This window comes from Mustela nivalis, assembly GCF_964662115.1.
Source record: "Mustela nivalis genome assembly, contig: HAP1_SCAFFOLD_1951, whole genome shotgun sequence".
Taxonomy (NCBI): Eukaryota; Metazoa; Chordata; class Mammalia; order Carnivora; family Mustelidae; genus Mustela; species Mustela nivalis.
Window position 1 is genome coordinate 1 of NW_028134713.1, and position 16,780 is coordinate 16,780.

Consider the following 16,780-nt stretch of genomic DNA (forward strand, 5'->3'; position numbering starts at 1 on the left):
GGTGCCTGGGTGGCTCAGTGGGTTTGGGCTTCTGCCTTCGGCTCGGGTCATGATCTCCGGGTCCTGGGATCGAGTCCCGCATTGGGCTCCTTGCTTAGCAGGGAACCTGCTTCACCCTCTGCCTCCCACTGTCCCTGCTTGTCCTCTCTTGCTCTCTCTTTCTCTCTCTCTCTGGCAAATAAATAAAATCCTTAAATTTTTTTAAAAAATTAAAAAAATAAAATTAAAGAAAAATTTCCTCCTCTTTAAAAAAGTAATAACATAAACAATTTCTATTCTCCATTCATCACATAATAGGGAAGTTATCAAGCACTTGTATGTTTTCATGTATTTTTTCTTTGTAGAAGGATAATCTGTTTTTTTTTTTTAAAGATTTTATTTATTTATGAGAGAGAGAGAGGGGGAGAGAGCGAGCACAGGCAGACAGAATGGCAGGCAGAGGCAGAGGGAGAAGCAGGCTCCCTGCTGAGCAAGGAGCCCGACGTGGGACTCGATCCCAGGACGCTGGGATCATGACCTGAGCCGAAGGCAGCTGCTTAACCAACTGAGCCACCCAGGCGTCCCGGATAATCTGTTTTTTTCTGAGTTCTGTATGATATACTTACAAATAGTTTTTGTCGCTGGAGTTCATAGCAAGAAAACTGGAGCTGTCTTTGGGTCATATTAGTATTTAAGAAGTTCTTCAGAAACCTAGTGACTGGTATCTGTTTAATCTATGCATTTCATTAACTTGGATGGTTGGAGCAGATGGAGGTACCGTGATCAGTGATATTCAAGTGTTAAAAATGGAAAATCTCATTGTTCAGTTCCTTTTGGATCTTTCCATCATCCAGCTGCTCTCTCCAAGGCTCTCTGCTTTCTCTTTGTTTTTATTCATGTTACTGGTTCTGTGCCTATTTATTGCTTCAGTCTTTTAATTTTTTTTAATTTTAAGATTTTATTTATTTATTTGACAGAGAGAGAGATCACAAGTAGGCAGAGAGGCAGGCAGAGAGAGAGGGGGAAGCAGCCTCCCCACTGAGCAGGGAGCCTGATGTGGGGCTCAATCTCAGGACACTGAGACCATGACCTGAACCAAAGGCAGAGGCTTAATCCACTGAGCCACCCAGGCACCCCAATTGCTTCAGTCTTTTATTCACTTGTTTTTTTCAACACTAATTTGTTTTAGGTTCTTTTCCTAAAAATTTAATTAGTTTTCTGTTTTTCTCCTTTCTGCTATATATTCTCTTTACAGATCTTTGAAGTAGCAACCATGCTTAATTATCTTATTTGACAAATTTATTGAATATCACTAGAGGGGCTAGATTGTGAAAATCTTGAATGACAAGGATTTTGGGGTTTATTCTGTTAGCTTGGAGTAGAGTTTTAGAAAGGTAACTGTCAACACACACAAAAAAAAATTGAAGAGGGGTTAAGATGGGGAATAAGGAGATCTATTTGGAGGCAATTATAGGTTTGAATGAAAGTTGAGATCTTGATTTAATTAGGGAAGGAGAGAAGGCAATCAAATCAGTAGAAGCTGACAGTAGTATAAGTAAGAGGAAGGAAAAGATAATTTGAGCAAATAAATGAAGTAGTTTTGAATGCCTCCATTTGGCTAGGCACTGTGGGCATCTGGTGATAGAAGTTCTACTAAGATGGGATTCACAACCTAATTGGAAATATAATACTTGACAGTTTATAGTAGTACATAAGAAGATAGTATAAGGGAAGAAATTACTTTGGGGAGAAACAGTCTCTGGTAGCTCAATGGAGAAGGTTAAGAGTTAAGTCTGATTTATAGGTTACACTATTAATGTCAGGCAGATTTAGATACAAAGATGAAGGTTGGGGCACCTGGGTGACTCGGTGGGTTAAGACTCTGCCTTTGGCTTAGGTCATGATCTCAAGGTCCTGGGATCAAGCCCCGAATCGGACTCTCTGCTCAGTAGGGAGTCTGCTCCCACGCCCGCTACCTGCCTCTCTGCCTACTTGGGGTCTCTGTCTGTCAAATAAATAAATAAAATCTTAAAAAAAAAAAATAAAGATAAAGGTTGGATGACCAAAGGAGAAGTGAAGGAAGGAGGAGATCCAGAGTAGGGTACCATTATCTCCTTAGCCCTCTCACAGTGTGTCACCCACTCTTCTGATTAAACCATTGTAAGGAAGTATCCTGAACTTTTCAGAGCTCTTGCCTGCTGAGTTTCTAAATGAAATGCTTATCTTTTGGTTGCGTGGGAATCTGACCTCCTACTGATCTAGTTTTGCAATCTTTTTTTGTAGTGTTCCTGGAGAACAATGGAAAGGACAGTTCACAACAATCAAGGAAAGGTAAAGACCAAAATTTAATTTTAACTTTCTTGATGTGAGTTTAGTAGGTTTTGTTGCTACTGATCAAAAAAAAAATTTTTTTTTTAAATTTTATTTGTTTGAGAGAGAATGTGTGAGAGAGAGCAAACACAGCAAGGGGAGGAGCAGAAGGAGAAGGAGAAGCAGACTCCTTGCCAAGCAGGGAGCCCGGTGTGGGGCTCGATCCTGGGACTCCAGAATTGTGACCTGAGCCGAAGGCAGATGCCCAACTATCTGAGCCACTCAGGTGCCCCGATCAAAAAATTTTTAAGAATACATTAGAGATAGAATAATTAAGAGAGCACCTAAGAAAAAAAGCCATATTTGGAATATGGAGAATTTCCAGTACTCAAAATGTTTTTCCCATAAAGTAGTATGAGCCTTGTGTGAAGCCCCAGAGATATTTTCCTCTACAGATTTGGAACCCAGTTGTGTTTTGAGAATGACTTTAAAAACTTTAATCTGGGTGCCCAGCAGTCTACTTTTTCGGGTTTTTCTGGCATATCTAATATGTGTTATTATCAGTTTTATAAAAAATTGGATGAATGTGATGATCACAAAGATTATAATGTTCTTTTTTCATTACTCTTCAATTTCCTCTTGTCCTAGGATTACTCATTTTAGGAAAAATTTTTTTCCAGGATACCATTTAATACAAACTGTTGTAATTACAGTGGTCAATGTTCGGGCTGTGGAAAAACCATGGAGTCTATTCACTTGAGTCCAGAAGAGTATGAATTTCTTAAGGGAGAAATCATGAGGGATGTGATAGATGGAGGTGATCAATACAAAAAGACAACACCTCAGGTGAGTCCTGAACAGGTTTTATTCCTTTTATGGATTGCTTGTCTAGAGTAGGAATTGGCAATCTTTTTTTCTGTAAAAGACCAAACAGTAAGTATTTTAGGCTTTGTGGGCCATATGGTCTCTGCTGCAGTTTTTCAGCTCGAAATACAGTACATAAGTGACTGAGCATCGCTGTGTTCCATTAAAACTATATTTATGAAAATACATTGTAGGCTGGATTTAACAGAATAATTGGGGTAGACTATCATCCATCTATTGGAGTCAATCCTGTTTTATCTAGGCACAGGTCCACTTAAGCCAAAAAAATAGGTGCTCATTTTTTGTATAAGTACTTTCAGAAAACTGTTTTCAGTAACTCCCACAGAAACATGGTTTCTCACAACTCTTCTAATGAAAAGAGTTTGAGTTTCCAGATTTTCTTGGTATTGAATTTGATTCTGTAAGTCATTTTTAATAGCTTCATTTTGCTAATCTTCAGTACTTTATACTGGTTTACTAAGATTAAACTGAAGAACTAAAATGCTTTTACCTTGGGGAAAGGTCACTTATTACCTTAGTAAACGCTTTTTCTTCAAGGTACCAAATAAAAACAAGAAGTGAAAATTGTTCTGCCTTCTTACTTTAACTTAAAATTGTCATAGAATGCCCTTGGATCATATGAAGACCTTTATTCTTCAAAATAAGGAAAATGTGGTCCATAAAAACATTAGCTTCATTTTACGGAATAACTTTTAGCTAGTTTTATTGATAAAGTTAGACCCTAGAATTATGACCTGAGCCAAAGGCAGAGGCTTTAACCCACTGAGCCACCCAGGCACCCAATTCAGTGTTTCTCAATAAAAGGTACATAATAAATAATACATAATAAAAGATACATTCATATTTTCCCAGTGTGTCCCCCTGAAATGTATTATTATAAATTTTTCCCTTCTGCTCCAGGATTCAATCACAATGTACTCATTGCTTTTAGTGGTCATGTCTCACTAAATTGAGAACAGACCCTCCCACACGGCCACATTTAAAATTTTTATGACATTGATTTTTTTGGAAAGGCTAGGTATTTTGTCTTGTACAGAGCTTCTCAAATGTTGTACCTGTGAATCAGTTGAGGATCTGGTTAAAATGTAAATTATGATTCAGTTGTCTGGAGGGGAGCCTGAGAATCTGTATTTTGAACAGCCCCAGATGATATGGTTCTAGTCTTTAGATGGCATTTTGAGCAGTAAGACTGTGGACTAATTGTCTGATTGTTTTCTCCTCCATTAATTCAGTAGACCACTCTTGGGCGTACACTGCACAGCTGATGCTGTGCGCTTATTGCCATCCAGCAGCCACATAACATTAGGTTATTCTCACTATTGACGCTAAGTTCCATCACTTGATCACGAGGGCAGCTGCCAGATATCTCCACTATAAAGGCACATTTTCCCTTGGCAATCTTTGTAATTAAAATTTAAGTAGCCTGTGGAATAATACGTTGGGCATATGCAGATGTTCTCTCCTTCTTGCAGATAGCCTGTTAACTCTTCACGCAGTGTTTTTTGTATCATGGGGATGATTTTTACTTTTGGATTTTGTAAAGTGGTGATTGTCTAGTTTTTTCATTCCTTCTATATTTTTTAACTGTATTATTCTGTAGAAGAGTTCTCTTTTTTTCTTTTTTTTTGGAGCTCCTACTTTTTTTTTTTAATTTTCTTTTCCAGACATAAGGACTTTTTCTTTTCTCTTTTTGATTAATTGTGCTAGAATCTGTTACCACCATCGTTATTCTTTTTGATGCTCAAATTGTCCTGGATTTGTCCTTTAGGAGCCCCTTCAGGCCAGCTCCTGTGTCCTTTTGACATTTTCTCCACTGTCCCATCAGTGTTTGCCCCCAGTTTTTGCTTATTTCAAGCATGAGATGGCTCAGGCTCTCACCTTTCTGTCCCAGTAATGGAATCATAAATTGAATACTTTTGTTTGATACCTCTAATGGTTCAACATGGCTATAATTCCTTTTTAATGTATATCACTTTAATTCTAGCTTAATAGAAGGAAGATTTGTTAGTTTTCCTTGTTGGCCAAGCCTTAGAACATAGAGCACATCTTCCTCTTGGAGAGGGTTATGCTAAAAGAGGAGTTGCAGGGCGCCTGGGTGGCTCAGTGGGTTAAAGCCTCTGCCTTCGGCTCAGGTCATGATCCCAGGGTCCTGGGATTGAGCCCCGCATTGGGCTCTCTGCTCAGCAGGGAGCCTGATTCCTCCCCTCTCTCTCTCTGCCTGTTTCTTTGCCTACTTGTGATCTCCGTCTGTCAAATAAATAAAATCTTTAAAAAAAAAAGAGGAGTTGCAGGCTCCAGACTATGGTGAGAATAGCAAAGAGTGGTCATACATTTAATTACTGTAATTCACAAAACAACTGGTTATATTCATAGAAGGACTGGAACATTTTAGGTTAAGGGAAATGATTTTCTCTTTCTCTTTCCAGGTATGCTTCCCTTCCCCACCTCTCCCACCCCTCACCCCACCACTAAGGTCTCCAACCCTGTATTCCATTTCTTGTCACTGCCTTTCACCTTCAGGCTATTAACTTAATCTAATAATTGCTACCATTTATGAAATGACTGCCAAATGTCAGGCACTTCAAGATCTATTACACTCACAACAACCTTGCAAGGATATCACCATTTTGAAGATGGGGAAGCTCAGGTTAAGCAGTATAGCCATGGTTAAAGAGCAGCGAAGAAAGTCGTACGATGTGGCTGGCTTGCTCAGGGTTTGGTTTTTGTAGAATCGGTGAGGTAGAAGAGGCAGGGATGGATCCGGAACACTGCTGGTGGATTGGAGTAGAAGCAACTGTTTTTCTGGGTCTAGAGGGAAGGAATTCAAGATGGTGGACAAGTTAAGTGTCTTGGTGCAGCAAAGAGTTGAGAACATAGATTCACACCTCGTCATTTCTCTGAAGAATCCGGGGCAAATTAGTCATTTGAACATGAGAGAAAGTATGATAGCCTAAGCCTAAGGGACCTTAAGGAGAGGATTGGGGAAGGTATTGCTGGGTGGTGCTGAACCCCAGCTGAGGCCAGAGAGTCCAAGTTTGTGATGGCATTGATCTGTGAGTAGTCCTAAGCCATCCAGGTGTAGGAATAGAGAAGGCAGATAGATGGGATGATGCAGGATTTTGCTAGTCTGGTACAGTGGGAAAATAGTTGCTGGGGGTGTAGGTGAGAGGATGGCTCAATGAACGGACCATGAGCTCAAGCTTGGTAGGAAGTAAAGATGGGGGGAGCTCATGGATTAGGAGAGAATAGAGATAAAAGTGGATTGGAGGCTCACTGAGGTTGAAGAGCAAGCATAAGAGGAGTGAGAGTGACAAGCAGGAGATTTTGATCAGTGTATAGGAGAGGTTAGATTTCAGAGGTAGAGTGCTCTGCAGTGATGACAAAACTAGAGTGTCAGAGTTAAGCAGATGAAGAAACAGAGCTGAAAGTGCTGGATGGTCACCCACAGATTTATTGAGTGTGTCTGTATGATAATTTTTTAAAAATAATAATTGCAGCTACGCTTATAGAATGCCTACCAGGTGCCAGGTAATGTGCTTTGTTACTTAGGCTGGTGATGGAGAACTGAGTCAGGTGGCAAATTCTTGATAAATGTGGAAGTGCCTGGGGTGACACAATGTGCTAGCAAAGAGGAGGAGTCAGCAAACTATGGCCTGTAGAGCAAATCCAGTCCACTACGTGTTTTATATAAATAAAGTTTTATTGGAACACAGCCACACTTATTCATTTATGTATTATCTGTGGCTGCTTTTGCCTTGCAGAATTGGGGTTGGGTACCTATCAAAGAGACCATGTGGCTCATAAAACCTAAACTGTTTACTGTCTGGCCCTTTACAGAAAAATTTGCTGACCACTGGTATGAGGTGAAGAGTGAAGACATAGTGACTTTGAAAGAGCAGTGGGTACTAGAAGAGGCTCTCTTCTTTTTCCTCAGGCCTATAGCATGGGTTACTTAAGAACTAAGTAACTAGGAAGTTATTGATAACTTTAGGAAGGGCAGTTTCAGTTGTATATTGGGGCCCCACGCCAGCCAAGTTAGAACAACTCAGTGAACACACATTGAGAATAAGCTATACTTCTGAGAAGTTTAGATGAAAATAAGAAGCAATGGGATAGTTTGGCTGGAGGATGGTAGAGATCAAGGGAGGATGTAGGGATGTGGGAGAGACTTGTGCATGTTTAGGTGATGAAGAAAGGGTGTCAGTGAAGATACAAATGTCGAATAAGCAGGACAGGTAGGAGAGAGAATGGATAATGAATGGGCAAGGTTCAGAAATAGGAGGGGCTGCCAAAAACAGTGCAATTTGAGCCTCATTTGAGACTGTAGAAAAGAAAGTGAAGATAGGTGCAGACATATAAGCATATAGGTAGAGGGAGAGAAGTTTGAGGGAAATGACATCTGTGTTAAATGGGTAGAAGGTGAGAAGCTGGAGTCAAGTGGAAAGTCTAGTTGACACCACATGGGAGTATAGTCAACACTAGAGACAATGAAGAATGTTTGGAATGGTTGTTAAGAATGGCGGACATGCTAACTCCTCACAGGATTGTGGCAGGGGGTGGGTGCTGAGATTTGAGTCAGTAATTTGTAGACTTGACTTCACATGAATGTATAATGTAATTTTTTTCTGACAGAGCTTGGCTCGCCTGCAATGGTAGTAGTGAAGACAAAATGTAGCATTGGCTCCAATTTGGGGTTTTGTTGGTGAAGTGTGACAGTATGATGGAGAGCAAGGGAAGTTCGTTCTGACAGAATAGTGAACATGATTGCTATGGTGCTCAGACTAGATGGGGAGGGAGGGCCAGAGAGCACTCTCTTCTAGAAGAGTTCAGGGGACCAGCAGTCTCAGTGTGGGGTAGAAGAAAAGGTTTAGTGGGAATAAAGGAAAGAGTACTAGAAGGCTGAGGTCAGAGAGCAGGTGAAATATTTGAGGCTAAGATGTGACAGGAAGAGCGGTTCTAGGCTCTGGCCAAAACCAGTATCCAATGGTCAGGGTTTGGTACGCGCTTTAGGGTAAAGTTTAGATCCAGAATGTCATTTCCCAGATTTATTTTTTTCTTTGTTTTTGCTCACCATTTGTATTAATCTATTATGGTTGCTATAATAGAATAGTACATACCAGGTGGTATAAACAACAGAACTTTGTTTTTGCACAGTTCTAGAGGCTAGATGTCCAAGATCAAGGTGCTGGCAGGTTTCGTTTCTCTTGAGGCTTCTTTTTTGACTTGCAGATCTCCCCCTTCTTGCTTGATTTTCATATGGACTTCCTCTGTGCCTGAGCATCCCTGGTATCTCTGTGTATTCAGGACACCAGTCAGATGGGATTAAGGCCCGTCCTTATGACCTCATTTTACCTTACTTGCTTGTTAAAAGACTTTATCTCCAAATACAGTCACATTCTGCACTGCTTGGGGCTAGGACTTCAACCCATGAATTTTGAGGTGGTCGCAGTTCAGTCTATGTTGCCATTCATTGCAAAAACACATTCTGTATTTTAAATAATTTTGTGCTGGGAGCAAGTAGCTGCAACATTGCTTTCTAAATCTTGTAATTTAGGAATTTGAGGTACAAACCAAGGAGTAAATATCACATCTTTGTTTACTTAAAAAAAAGTATGATGTCGGCTGACCTCCGTAAGCATCTAAAATGAGAATTATCAAAATTATTTCAGACTTGGGGTGCCTGGATGTTTCTAAATAGATATTTAGGCAGCTGAACATCTGTCTTTGGCTTAGATAATGATCTCAGGGTCCTGGGATCAAGCTAGGCATTGGATTCCCTGTTCAGCAGGGATTCTGCTTCTCTTTTTCCTTCACCCTCTGTGCCCCTCCCCATCCTTTCTCTCTGTCTCTCTTAAATAGATAAATAAAATCTTTAAAAAAATTATTTCAGGCTTAAATGTTTTTATCAAGTAGATAAAACAGAGTAAATGAAATAGCACCCTTTGGTGAAGTGGTTGTTGGTTAGAATAGTTGAGGAGATACTGAAAAATTAATGACACCTGGACTCTACCCTCTATAGATTTTGGTTTTAAGTGTACATACAGTTCAGTGATATTAAATATATTAACATTGTTGCATAACCATCACCTCATCTATCCCCATAACTCTTTTCTTCTTGTAAAACTGAAACCCTACTATTAAACATAATTCCTTCCAGCTGCTGGCAACCACCACAATACTTCCTGTCTTTATGATTTTGACTACTGCAAGTACCTTATATAAGTGGAGGTATTTGCCTTTTTTTTTTTTTTCAAAGGTTTTATTTGTTTGTTTGACAGAGAGAGATCACCAATAGGCAGAGAGGCAGGCAAAGAGAGGGGGAAGCCTGGTCCCTGCCAAGCAGAGAGCCTGATGCGGGGCTCGATCCTAGGACCCTGAGACCATGACCTAAGCCAAAGGCAGAGGTCCAACCTCTGAGCCACCAGGTGCCCTGGTATTTGCCTTTTTGTTTATTTCACTTAGCATAATGTCCTCAAGGTTTATTCATGTTGTAGCATACTGCAGAGTTTCCTTCCTTTTTAAGGCTGAATAATATTCCGTTGTATGTATATACCATATTTGATTTATCCAGGTGTCAGTGGACACTCCAGTTGATTCTACATTTTAGGTACTGTGAATAATGCTGTTTATGAGCCTGGGTTACAGATCTCTCTTTGAAACCCTGCTTACAATTATTTTGGGTATATACCTAGAAGTGTTATTATTACTGCATCATGTGCTAAATCTATTTTTAATTTCTTAAGGAACTGTGTTTCACAGTGGCTGCACCATTTTACATTCACACAAACAGTGCATAAAGGATTTGAATATCTCCACATCCTTACCAACACATACTGTTTTGTTTGGGTTTTTTATTTCAATTTTTAAAAAAGGTTTTATTTATTTATTTGCTAGAGAGAGAGAGCACAAGCAGAGGGAACAGCAGGCAGAGAGAGAAGCAGGCTCCCTGCTGAGCAAGGAACCTGATTGGGACTTGATCCCGGGACCATGGGATCATGACCAGACACTTAACCAACTGAGCCACCCAGGTGCCCCTGTTTTGTTGTTTGTTTTTAATAGTATCTATTCTAATGGCTATGAGTGGTATCTCATTGTAGTTTTGATTTGTATTTCCCTGATGGTTGGTGATGTTAAGCATCTTTTCTTGTGCTTGTTGGCCATTTGTCTATCTTTGGAGAAATGTCTGTTTAATTCCTTTCCCCATTTTTGAATTGGTTTTTTTTTTTTGTTGTTGAGTTCTTGGTGGTTTCTATATATTCTGGATATTAGTCTCTTATTAGATACTACGATTTATAAATATTTTCTTCCATCTTATGGGTTGTCTCTTTACTCTGTTAATAATCTCTTCTGATACACAAAAATTTTTTCCCTGGTGGTCTAGTGGCTAGGATTCGGTGCTTTCACAAAAATTTTTAAATATTATCAAGTCTAGTTTGTTTATATTTTCTACCATGTATCTTTGGTGTCATATCCAAGAAAACATTGTCAAATTCAGTGTCATGTAGCTTTTGTTCTATATTTTCTTCTAAGAGTTTTACTCTTTTAGGTCTTACATTTAGATCTTTGATTCATTTTGAGTTCATGTTTGTATATGGTGTTAGTTAAGGGTCTAGCTTCATTATTTTGCATGTCAGTATCCAGTTTTCCCAGACCTATTTGTTGAAAAGACTGTCCTTTCCCCATTGAATGGTTTTGGGACCCTTGTCAGAAATCATATGACCATACATGAAATGGTTTGGGTTTATGTCTATTCTGTTGGTCTATATGTCTATTTTTACGCTAGTAATACACTGTTTTTTGTTTGGTTGGTTGTTTCTTTAGGATTTTATTTATTTATTTGAGACAGAGAAGGGGAGGTGGAGCTCAGGCAGGGGGGAGAGCAGAGGGAGAGGAATAAAGAGACTCCATGCTAAGTGTGGAGCCTGGTGCAGGGCTGAATCTCGACCCCGAGATCATAATCTGAGCCAAAATCAAGAGTCAGATGCTTAACCGACGGAGCCACCCAGACACCTCTAGCACTATACTCTTTTGATGACTGCAGATTTGTAGTAAGTTTTAAAATCAGGAAGTATAAATTTTATTCTTTTTGTAAGATTGTTTTGGTTATTCAGGGTCTCTTAAGATGCCATATCAATTTTAGGATGAGTTCTTCTATTTCTCCAAAAAATATCACTTGGATTTTGATAGGAATTGCATTGAATTTGTCAATTGCTTTGGGTAGTTTTGATGTTTTAACAATATTTAGTCTTCCAATCTATAAATACGAGATGTGTTTCCATTTATTTATGTCTTTAATTTCTTTCAGCAATCTTTTGTAGTTTTTCTTTGTATTGTTTTTTACCTCCTTGGTTAAGTTACTTCCTAAGTATTTAATTCTTTTTGATGCTATTGTAAATAGAATTGTTTTTGTCATTTATTTTTTAGGTCGTTCATTATTAATAGCAATGTAACCAATTCTTGTATGTTGACTTTGTGACTTGCTACTTTGCTCAATTGATTTATTCTAGTGGCTTTTTTTGGTGTGGAATTTTTAGGATTTTCTGGATATACAATCAAATCATCTACAAAGATAATTTTACATTGTCCTTTCCAGTCTGGGTGCTTTTTATTTCTTTTACTTGCTTATTTACCTTGCTCTGGCTAGAACTTCCAATATGTTTAAATAGAAGTGGTGGAAAGCAAGCATCCTTGTCTTGGACCTAATCTTAGAAGAAAAGCTTTTAGTCTTTCACCATTGAGTATGTTGAGTATGTTGTTTGCTGTGGGTTTCTCTTAAACATTGAGATAGTTTTCCTCTAGTTTTGTGTTGTTTTTTTTTTTTAAATCATGAAAGGGGTTTATCAAATGCCTTTTCTGCATTCAATTGAGATGATCATGGGTTTTTTTTTCCCCTTTCATTCTGTTGACGTGGCCTGTTACACTGAGTTTCATATGTTGAACCATCCATGCATTCCAGAAATAGGTCCTGCTTAGTCATATGGGTAATCCTTTTAACATACTGCTGAATTTTGCTTGCTAGCATTTTGTTGTGGATTTTTACATCAATGTTTATGGAGGATCTTGGTCTGTAGTTGTAGTGTCTTCTCTGGCCTCAGTATCAGTGTAACACTGGCCTCAAAGAATGAGTTGGGAAGTAGTCCCTCTTCAGTTTTTTGGAAAAGTTTGAGAAGGATTGGTATTCATTCTTTAGATGTTCAGTAGAATTCACCAGTGAACCATCAAGTCCAGGGCTTTTGTTGTTGGGAGGTTTTTTGTTGTTGTTGTTTTTCACTAATTCTGTCTTCTTACTACATATAGGTGTATTCAGATTTTCTTTTTTCTTTGTGAGTATGCTGAACCTCTGATCAAAAGTAGCAATGAGCAGAGCGTGGATCCCCAGTATTTGGAGAAGGGATCCTTTTTGTCCACCCTAGCTCCCTTAATGGGTATGCAAGCTGCTCTAGGAGCATGGCAGCTGCCTGCCATTTGGTTTGGGGTGAGGGATAGGTAGCTGCTGCTGCACTAAGGGCTAAAATTGAACAAATTTTCTTAAAAGGATTTTCTTCATTTATTTGACAGAGAGAGAGAGATCACAAGCAGGCAGAGAGGCAGGCAGAGGGAGAGGGGGAAGCAGGCTCCTTGCTGAGCAGAGAGCCCCATGTGGGGCTCCATCCCAGGACCCTGAGATCATGACCTGAGCCAAAGGCAGGGGCTTAACCCACTGAGCCACCCAGGCGCCCCAAAACTGAGCAAAATTAAGGACAGTTTGTCATTTAAGACCTCCCCTGCAAATTGCAAGCCTTCAACAGACTCCAGAGTTCCAAAATAGTTGGTTACGTCAGAGAGTTTCTGTCAGTGTGATTGTTGTCTAGGTGGGAGAGACAGATTCTTGGTGTTTCCATCTCCACCATGTTCCCTTCAACTTGGTAAGTTTTGACACATATATGCCCCTGTGGAGCTGTTGCCCCAGTCAATATAAATAATGTATCTCTCGCCTCCTAAAGTTTCTTTGTAATGACTCCTGTACCTCACTCTTGCTTCCCTGCCCCAACCCCAGGTAAACACCATAGAATCATACCATATGTAGTGTTTTTGTCTGGTTATTATTTTTTAAATATTCAGTACAATAATTTTGAGAGTTCTTCCATGTTTTTCTTGTTTGTTTGTTTGTTTGTTTTTATGTCTCAGTCATTTTTAGTCCTGAATAATGTTCTATTGGGTAGATATACCACAACTTGTAAATCCATTTACCTGTTGGTAGATATTTGAGTTACTTCCAGTTTGGGACTATTAAAAATATAGTTAAAAAGAACATTCTTGTAGAAGTCTTTGTACTTTGTGCTTCTGTGTTTACTAAGGATGCTGTAACAAATCGCTATAAACTGGTAGCTTAAACAACAGACATCTGTTCTCTTATATTCTGAGGCTAGAAGTCCAAAATGAAAGTATGGATGTGGCCATGCGCCTTCTGAAGGTTCTGGGAGACCTTCTTTCTCTTTTCCAAGCTTCACTTCAGATAATCCTTGGTTTTTCTTGGCTTTCAGCCATATTTCTTCACTCTCTGCCTCTTCTTTGTGTTCCAACTCTTCCTACGAGTGCATCCGTCCTTGGATTTAGGACCCACCTTATTCTGGTACAATCTTATCTTAACTAATTACATCTGCATCCAGATAAGGCCACATTCTGGGTGGACATGAATTTCAGAAGGGATACTAACTTCCTGCAACTTTTCTTTTTCTTGGGTACATATCTAGCAGTAGGGTGACTGGGTCTTATAATAGGTGTGTGTGTGGCTTCTTAAGAAACTGCCAAACCATTTTCCAAAATGGTGTCCCATTTTGCATTCCTACCAGCAGTAAATGAATATTACAGTTACTTCACATCCTGGAGAGTACTTACTATGGTCAGTCTCTTTACCTTAGCCACTCTGATGGATTTGAAGTAGTATCTCCTTGTGGTCTTAATTTACATTTTCCCAATGGCTGATGATGTAGAGCATCTTTTTATGTGCTTAATTGCCATCTATATATCTTTTTTTGGTGATGTGCCTGTTCAGATCTTTTGTCCATTATTAAAATTGGGCTGTTTCGGATGCCTGGCTGGCCCGGTTGGTGGGACATGCAACTCTTGGATCTGGGAGTTGTGGGCTTGAGCCCCATGTTGGGTGTAGAGATTACTTAAAAAATAAAATTTAAAAAAAAAATTGGGTTGCTTTCATATTTTTTAGTTGTAACAATTTGTTTAGTCTTAAGATACAACTCCTATGTCAGATATGTCTTCTGAAAACATCTTCTCTCAGTTTGTGGCTTGCCTTTCATTTCTGTAAAATAGAGATACTGATTTAATTGTTCTGGTTCTGGGGTCCAGACATCAGGATTTTCAAAAGCTCTCAGGTGATTTTTAGAATGCAGCCCAGGGTTGAGAACCACTGCTTCTAATGTGAGGTTTTGGCCTATGATCATACCACCCTGAACACCCATCTTATCTAAAGTGAGGTTTTGAAGATCCCTAATAGTGTATAGTAGCTTCTTTTCTACAGGATAATTTTGGGAGAAAACCTCCATCATAGGTAAATTTTTAGCTTTTCTGCTTTAAATCTTTGTTTACTGTACTTAGACATCACAGCCAGCAGATGGCAGTAGTATAACATGTAAAAATTATTCTGCATTTTATAGCCCAAAGATTAGGTTAAAGGGTTTGAAGTTTCTTCTATTATTAAACTGATAGATATTTATGCCATTTTGAAGTCTGGTTAGTGATAGTAGATAAAAATGGAAACTGTATATGTGAATCTTAAGTGAACAAAGCAGAACTCCAAATAGTACACATGTCCTACTGATTTAACTATATGAAACCAATTGAGAGAATGCCAGTGAAGATCGAAAAGTACATTTGGAGCTATGGGTATACTGTTAATTGTATATTAGTAAGATTTTTTTCCCCCTTATTTTCCTTCATCCTTAGCAATAACATTATATTACAATTAGATTTTTTTTTTTTTGTAATTAAACTGCTAAGATATGAGTTCAATTCTTTCTTTTATGTTCTTATCAGGGAAAATTTCAAACATATGTAAAAGGAGAGACTAGTATAACGAACTCCCCGCTCAATGATTATTAACTCATGGCCATTCTTACTTCATTTATACCTCCACCTGTTCTTCCGTTGCTCCTCAGATTATTGTGAAGCAAATCTGATCTTAATCATTTGCCCCGCAAATTTTAAATTCACTTCACTTGTTTCTCTTACCTTAAAAAATACTCCTTTGTTTGGCGCCTGGGTGGCTCATTTGGTTGGGCGACTGCCTTTGGCTCAGGTCATGACCCTGGAGTCCTGGAATCGAGTCCCACTTTGGGCTCCCTGCTCAGCAGGGAGTCTGCTCCTCCCACTGACCTCTCTCCTCTCATGCTCTCTCTGTTTCTCTCTCTCTCAAATAAATAAATAAAATCTTAAAAAAATATATGCCTTTGTAGAGTGATTTTTCTTAAAGACTAAGAAATACTTGAGGACAGCAAAAATCTCTACATCCAACATGGGGTTTGAACTTAAAGCCTGGAGACCAAGAGTCACAGGGTCCACAGACCGAGCCAGCCAGGTGCCAAAAGACCCTTTTGCATTCTTTTTTTTTTTTTTAGATTTCATTTATTTATTTGATAGAGATCACAAGTACGCAGAGAGGCAGGCAGAGAGAGAAGAAGAAGCAGGCTCCCTGCTGAGCAGAGAGCCTGATGTGGGGCTCAATCCCGGGATTGTGGGATCATGACCTGAGCCAAAGGCAGAGGCTTTTAACCCACTGAGCCACCCAGGCGCCGTGACCCTTTTGCATTCTTTTTTTTTTTTTTTTTTTTTTAAGATTATTTATTTATTTGACAGAGAGAGAGATGACAAGCAGGCAGAGAGGCAGGCAGAGAAAGAGGAGGAAGCAGGCTCCTCGCTGAGCAGAGAGCCCAATGCGGGGCTCAATCCCAGGACCCTAGGATCATGACCTGAGCTGAAGGCAGTGGCTTAACCCACTGAGCCACCCAGGCGCCCACCCTTTTGCATTCTTAAAAATTAACGACTTCTGAGAGCTTTTGGGATTATAGCTATTGGTAATTACTACGTTAGAAATTAAAACTGGGAACCTTTAAAAATATGTATTAATTTGTTTGAAATAACAAAACTATTACATGTTAATATAAATAGCATTTCTTCAGTAGTAACTGTTGTCTAAAACAAAAACAGTTTGTGAAAAGAGAGGCATTGTTACATATTTGTAAATGTCTTTAATTACATGGCTTGATGGAAGACAAGTGAATTTTTATATGCTTCTGTACTCAATCTGTTGTATGTGATTTTGGCTGAAGCATATGAAAAAAGTGGAGACTCATAGAGGTAAACATAGTTAGAAAAGGTGAGATTATTTTATTCACATTTTCAGATAATTGTGGTTATTTTATGGCATAATACCAAAACTCTGCTGCACACTTGTGAGCAAATGAGAATGAAAAAGGCAGGTAATGTGTTAATATTATTATAAAAATAGTTTTAAAACCTTACAGATTTCCTGAACCATAGCGTGAGAACCACTGCTCTAGAAATACTGTGCTATAGATGGAGTTTCCCTTTTCTTTTTGAAAAGTTTCAA

The 16,780-nt window shown here is 39.0% G+C and overlaps 1 protein-coding gene across 1 annotated transcript in view; it reads left to right on the forward strand.

The window, feature by feature from the left end:
* Window positions 1-2,265: 2,265 nt before the first annotated feature.
* LOC309858164 (mitochondrial ribonuclease P catalytic subunit-like) overlaps window positions 2,266-16,780 on the forward strand; it is a 45,112-nt gene continuing 30,597 nt past the window's right edge. The window contains exons 1-2 of the mRNA XM_082750854.1: window positions 2,266-2,310; window positions 3,003-3,135. Coding sequence (XP_082606980.1) covers window positions 3,031-3,135 — 105 coding nt within the window. The 5' untranslated portion in view covers window positions 2,266-2,310; window positions 3,003-3,030. The remainder of the gene's footprint in view (window positions 2,311-3,002; window positions 3,136-16,780) is intronic.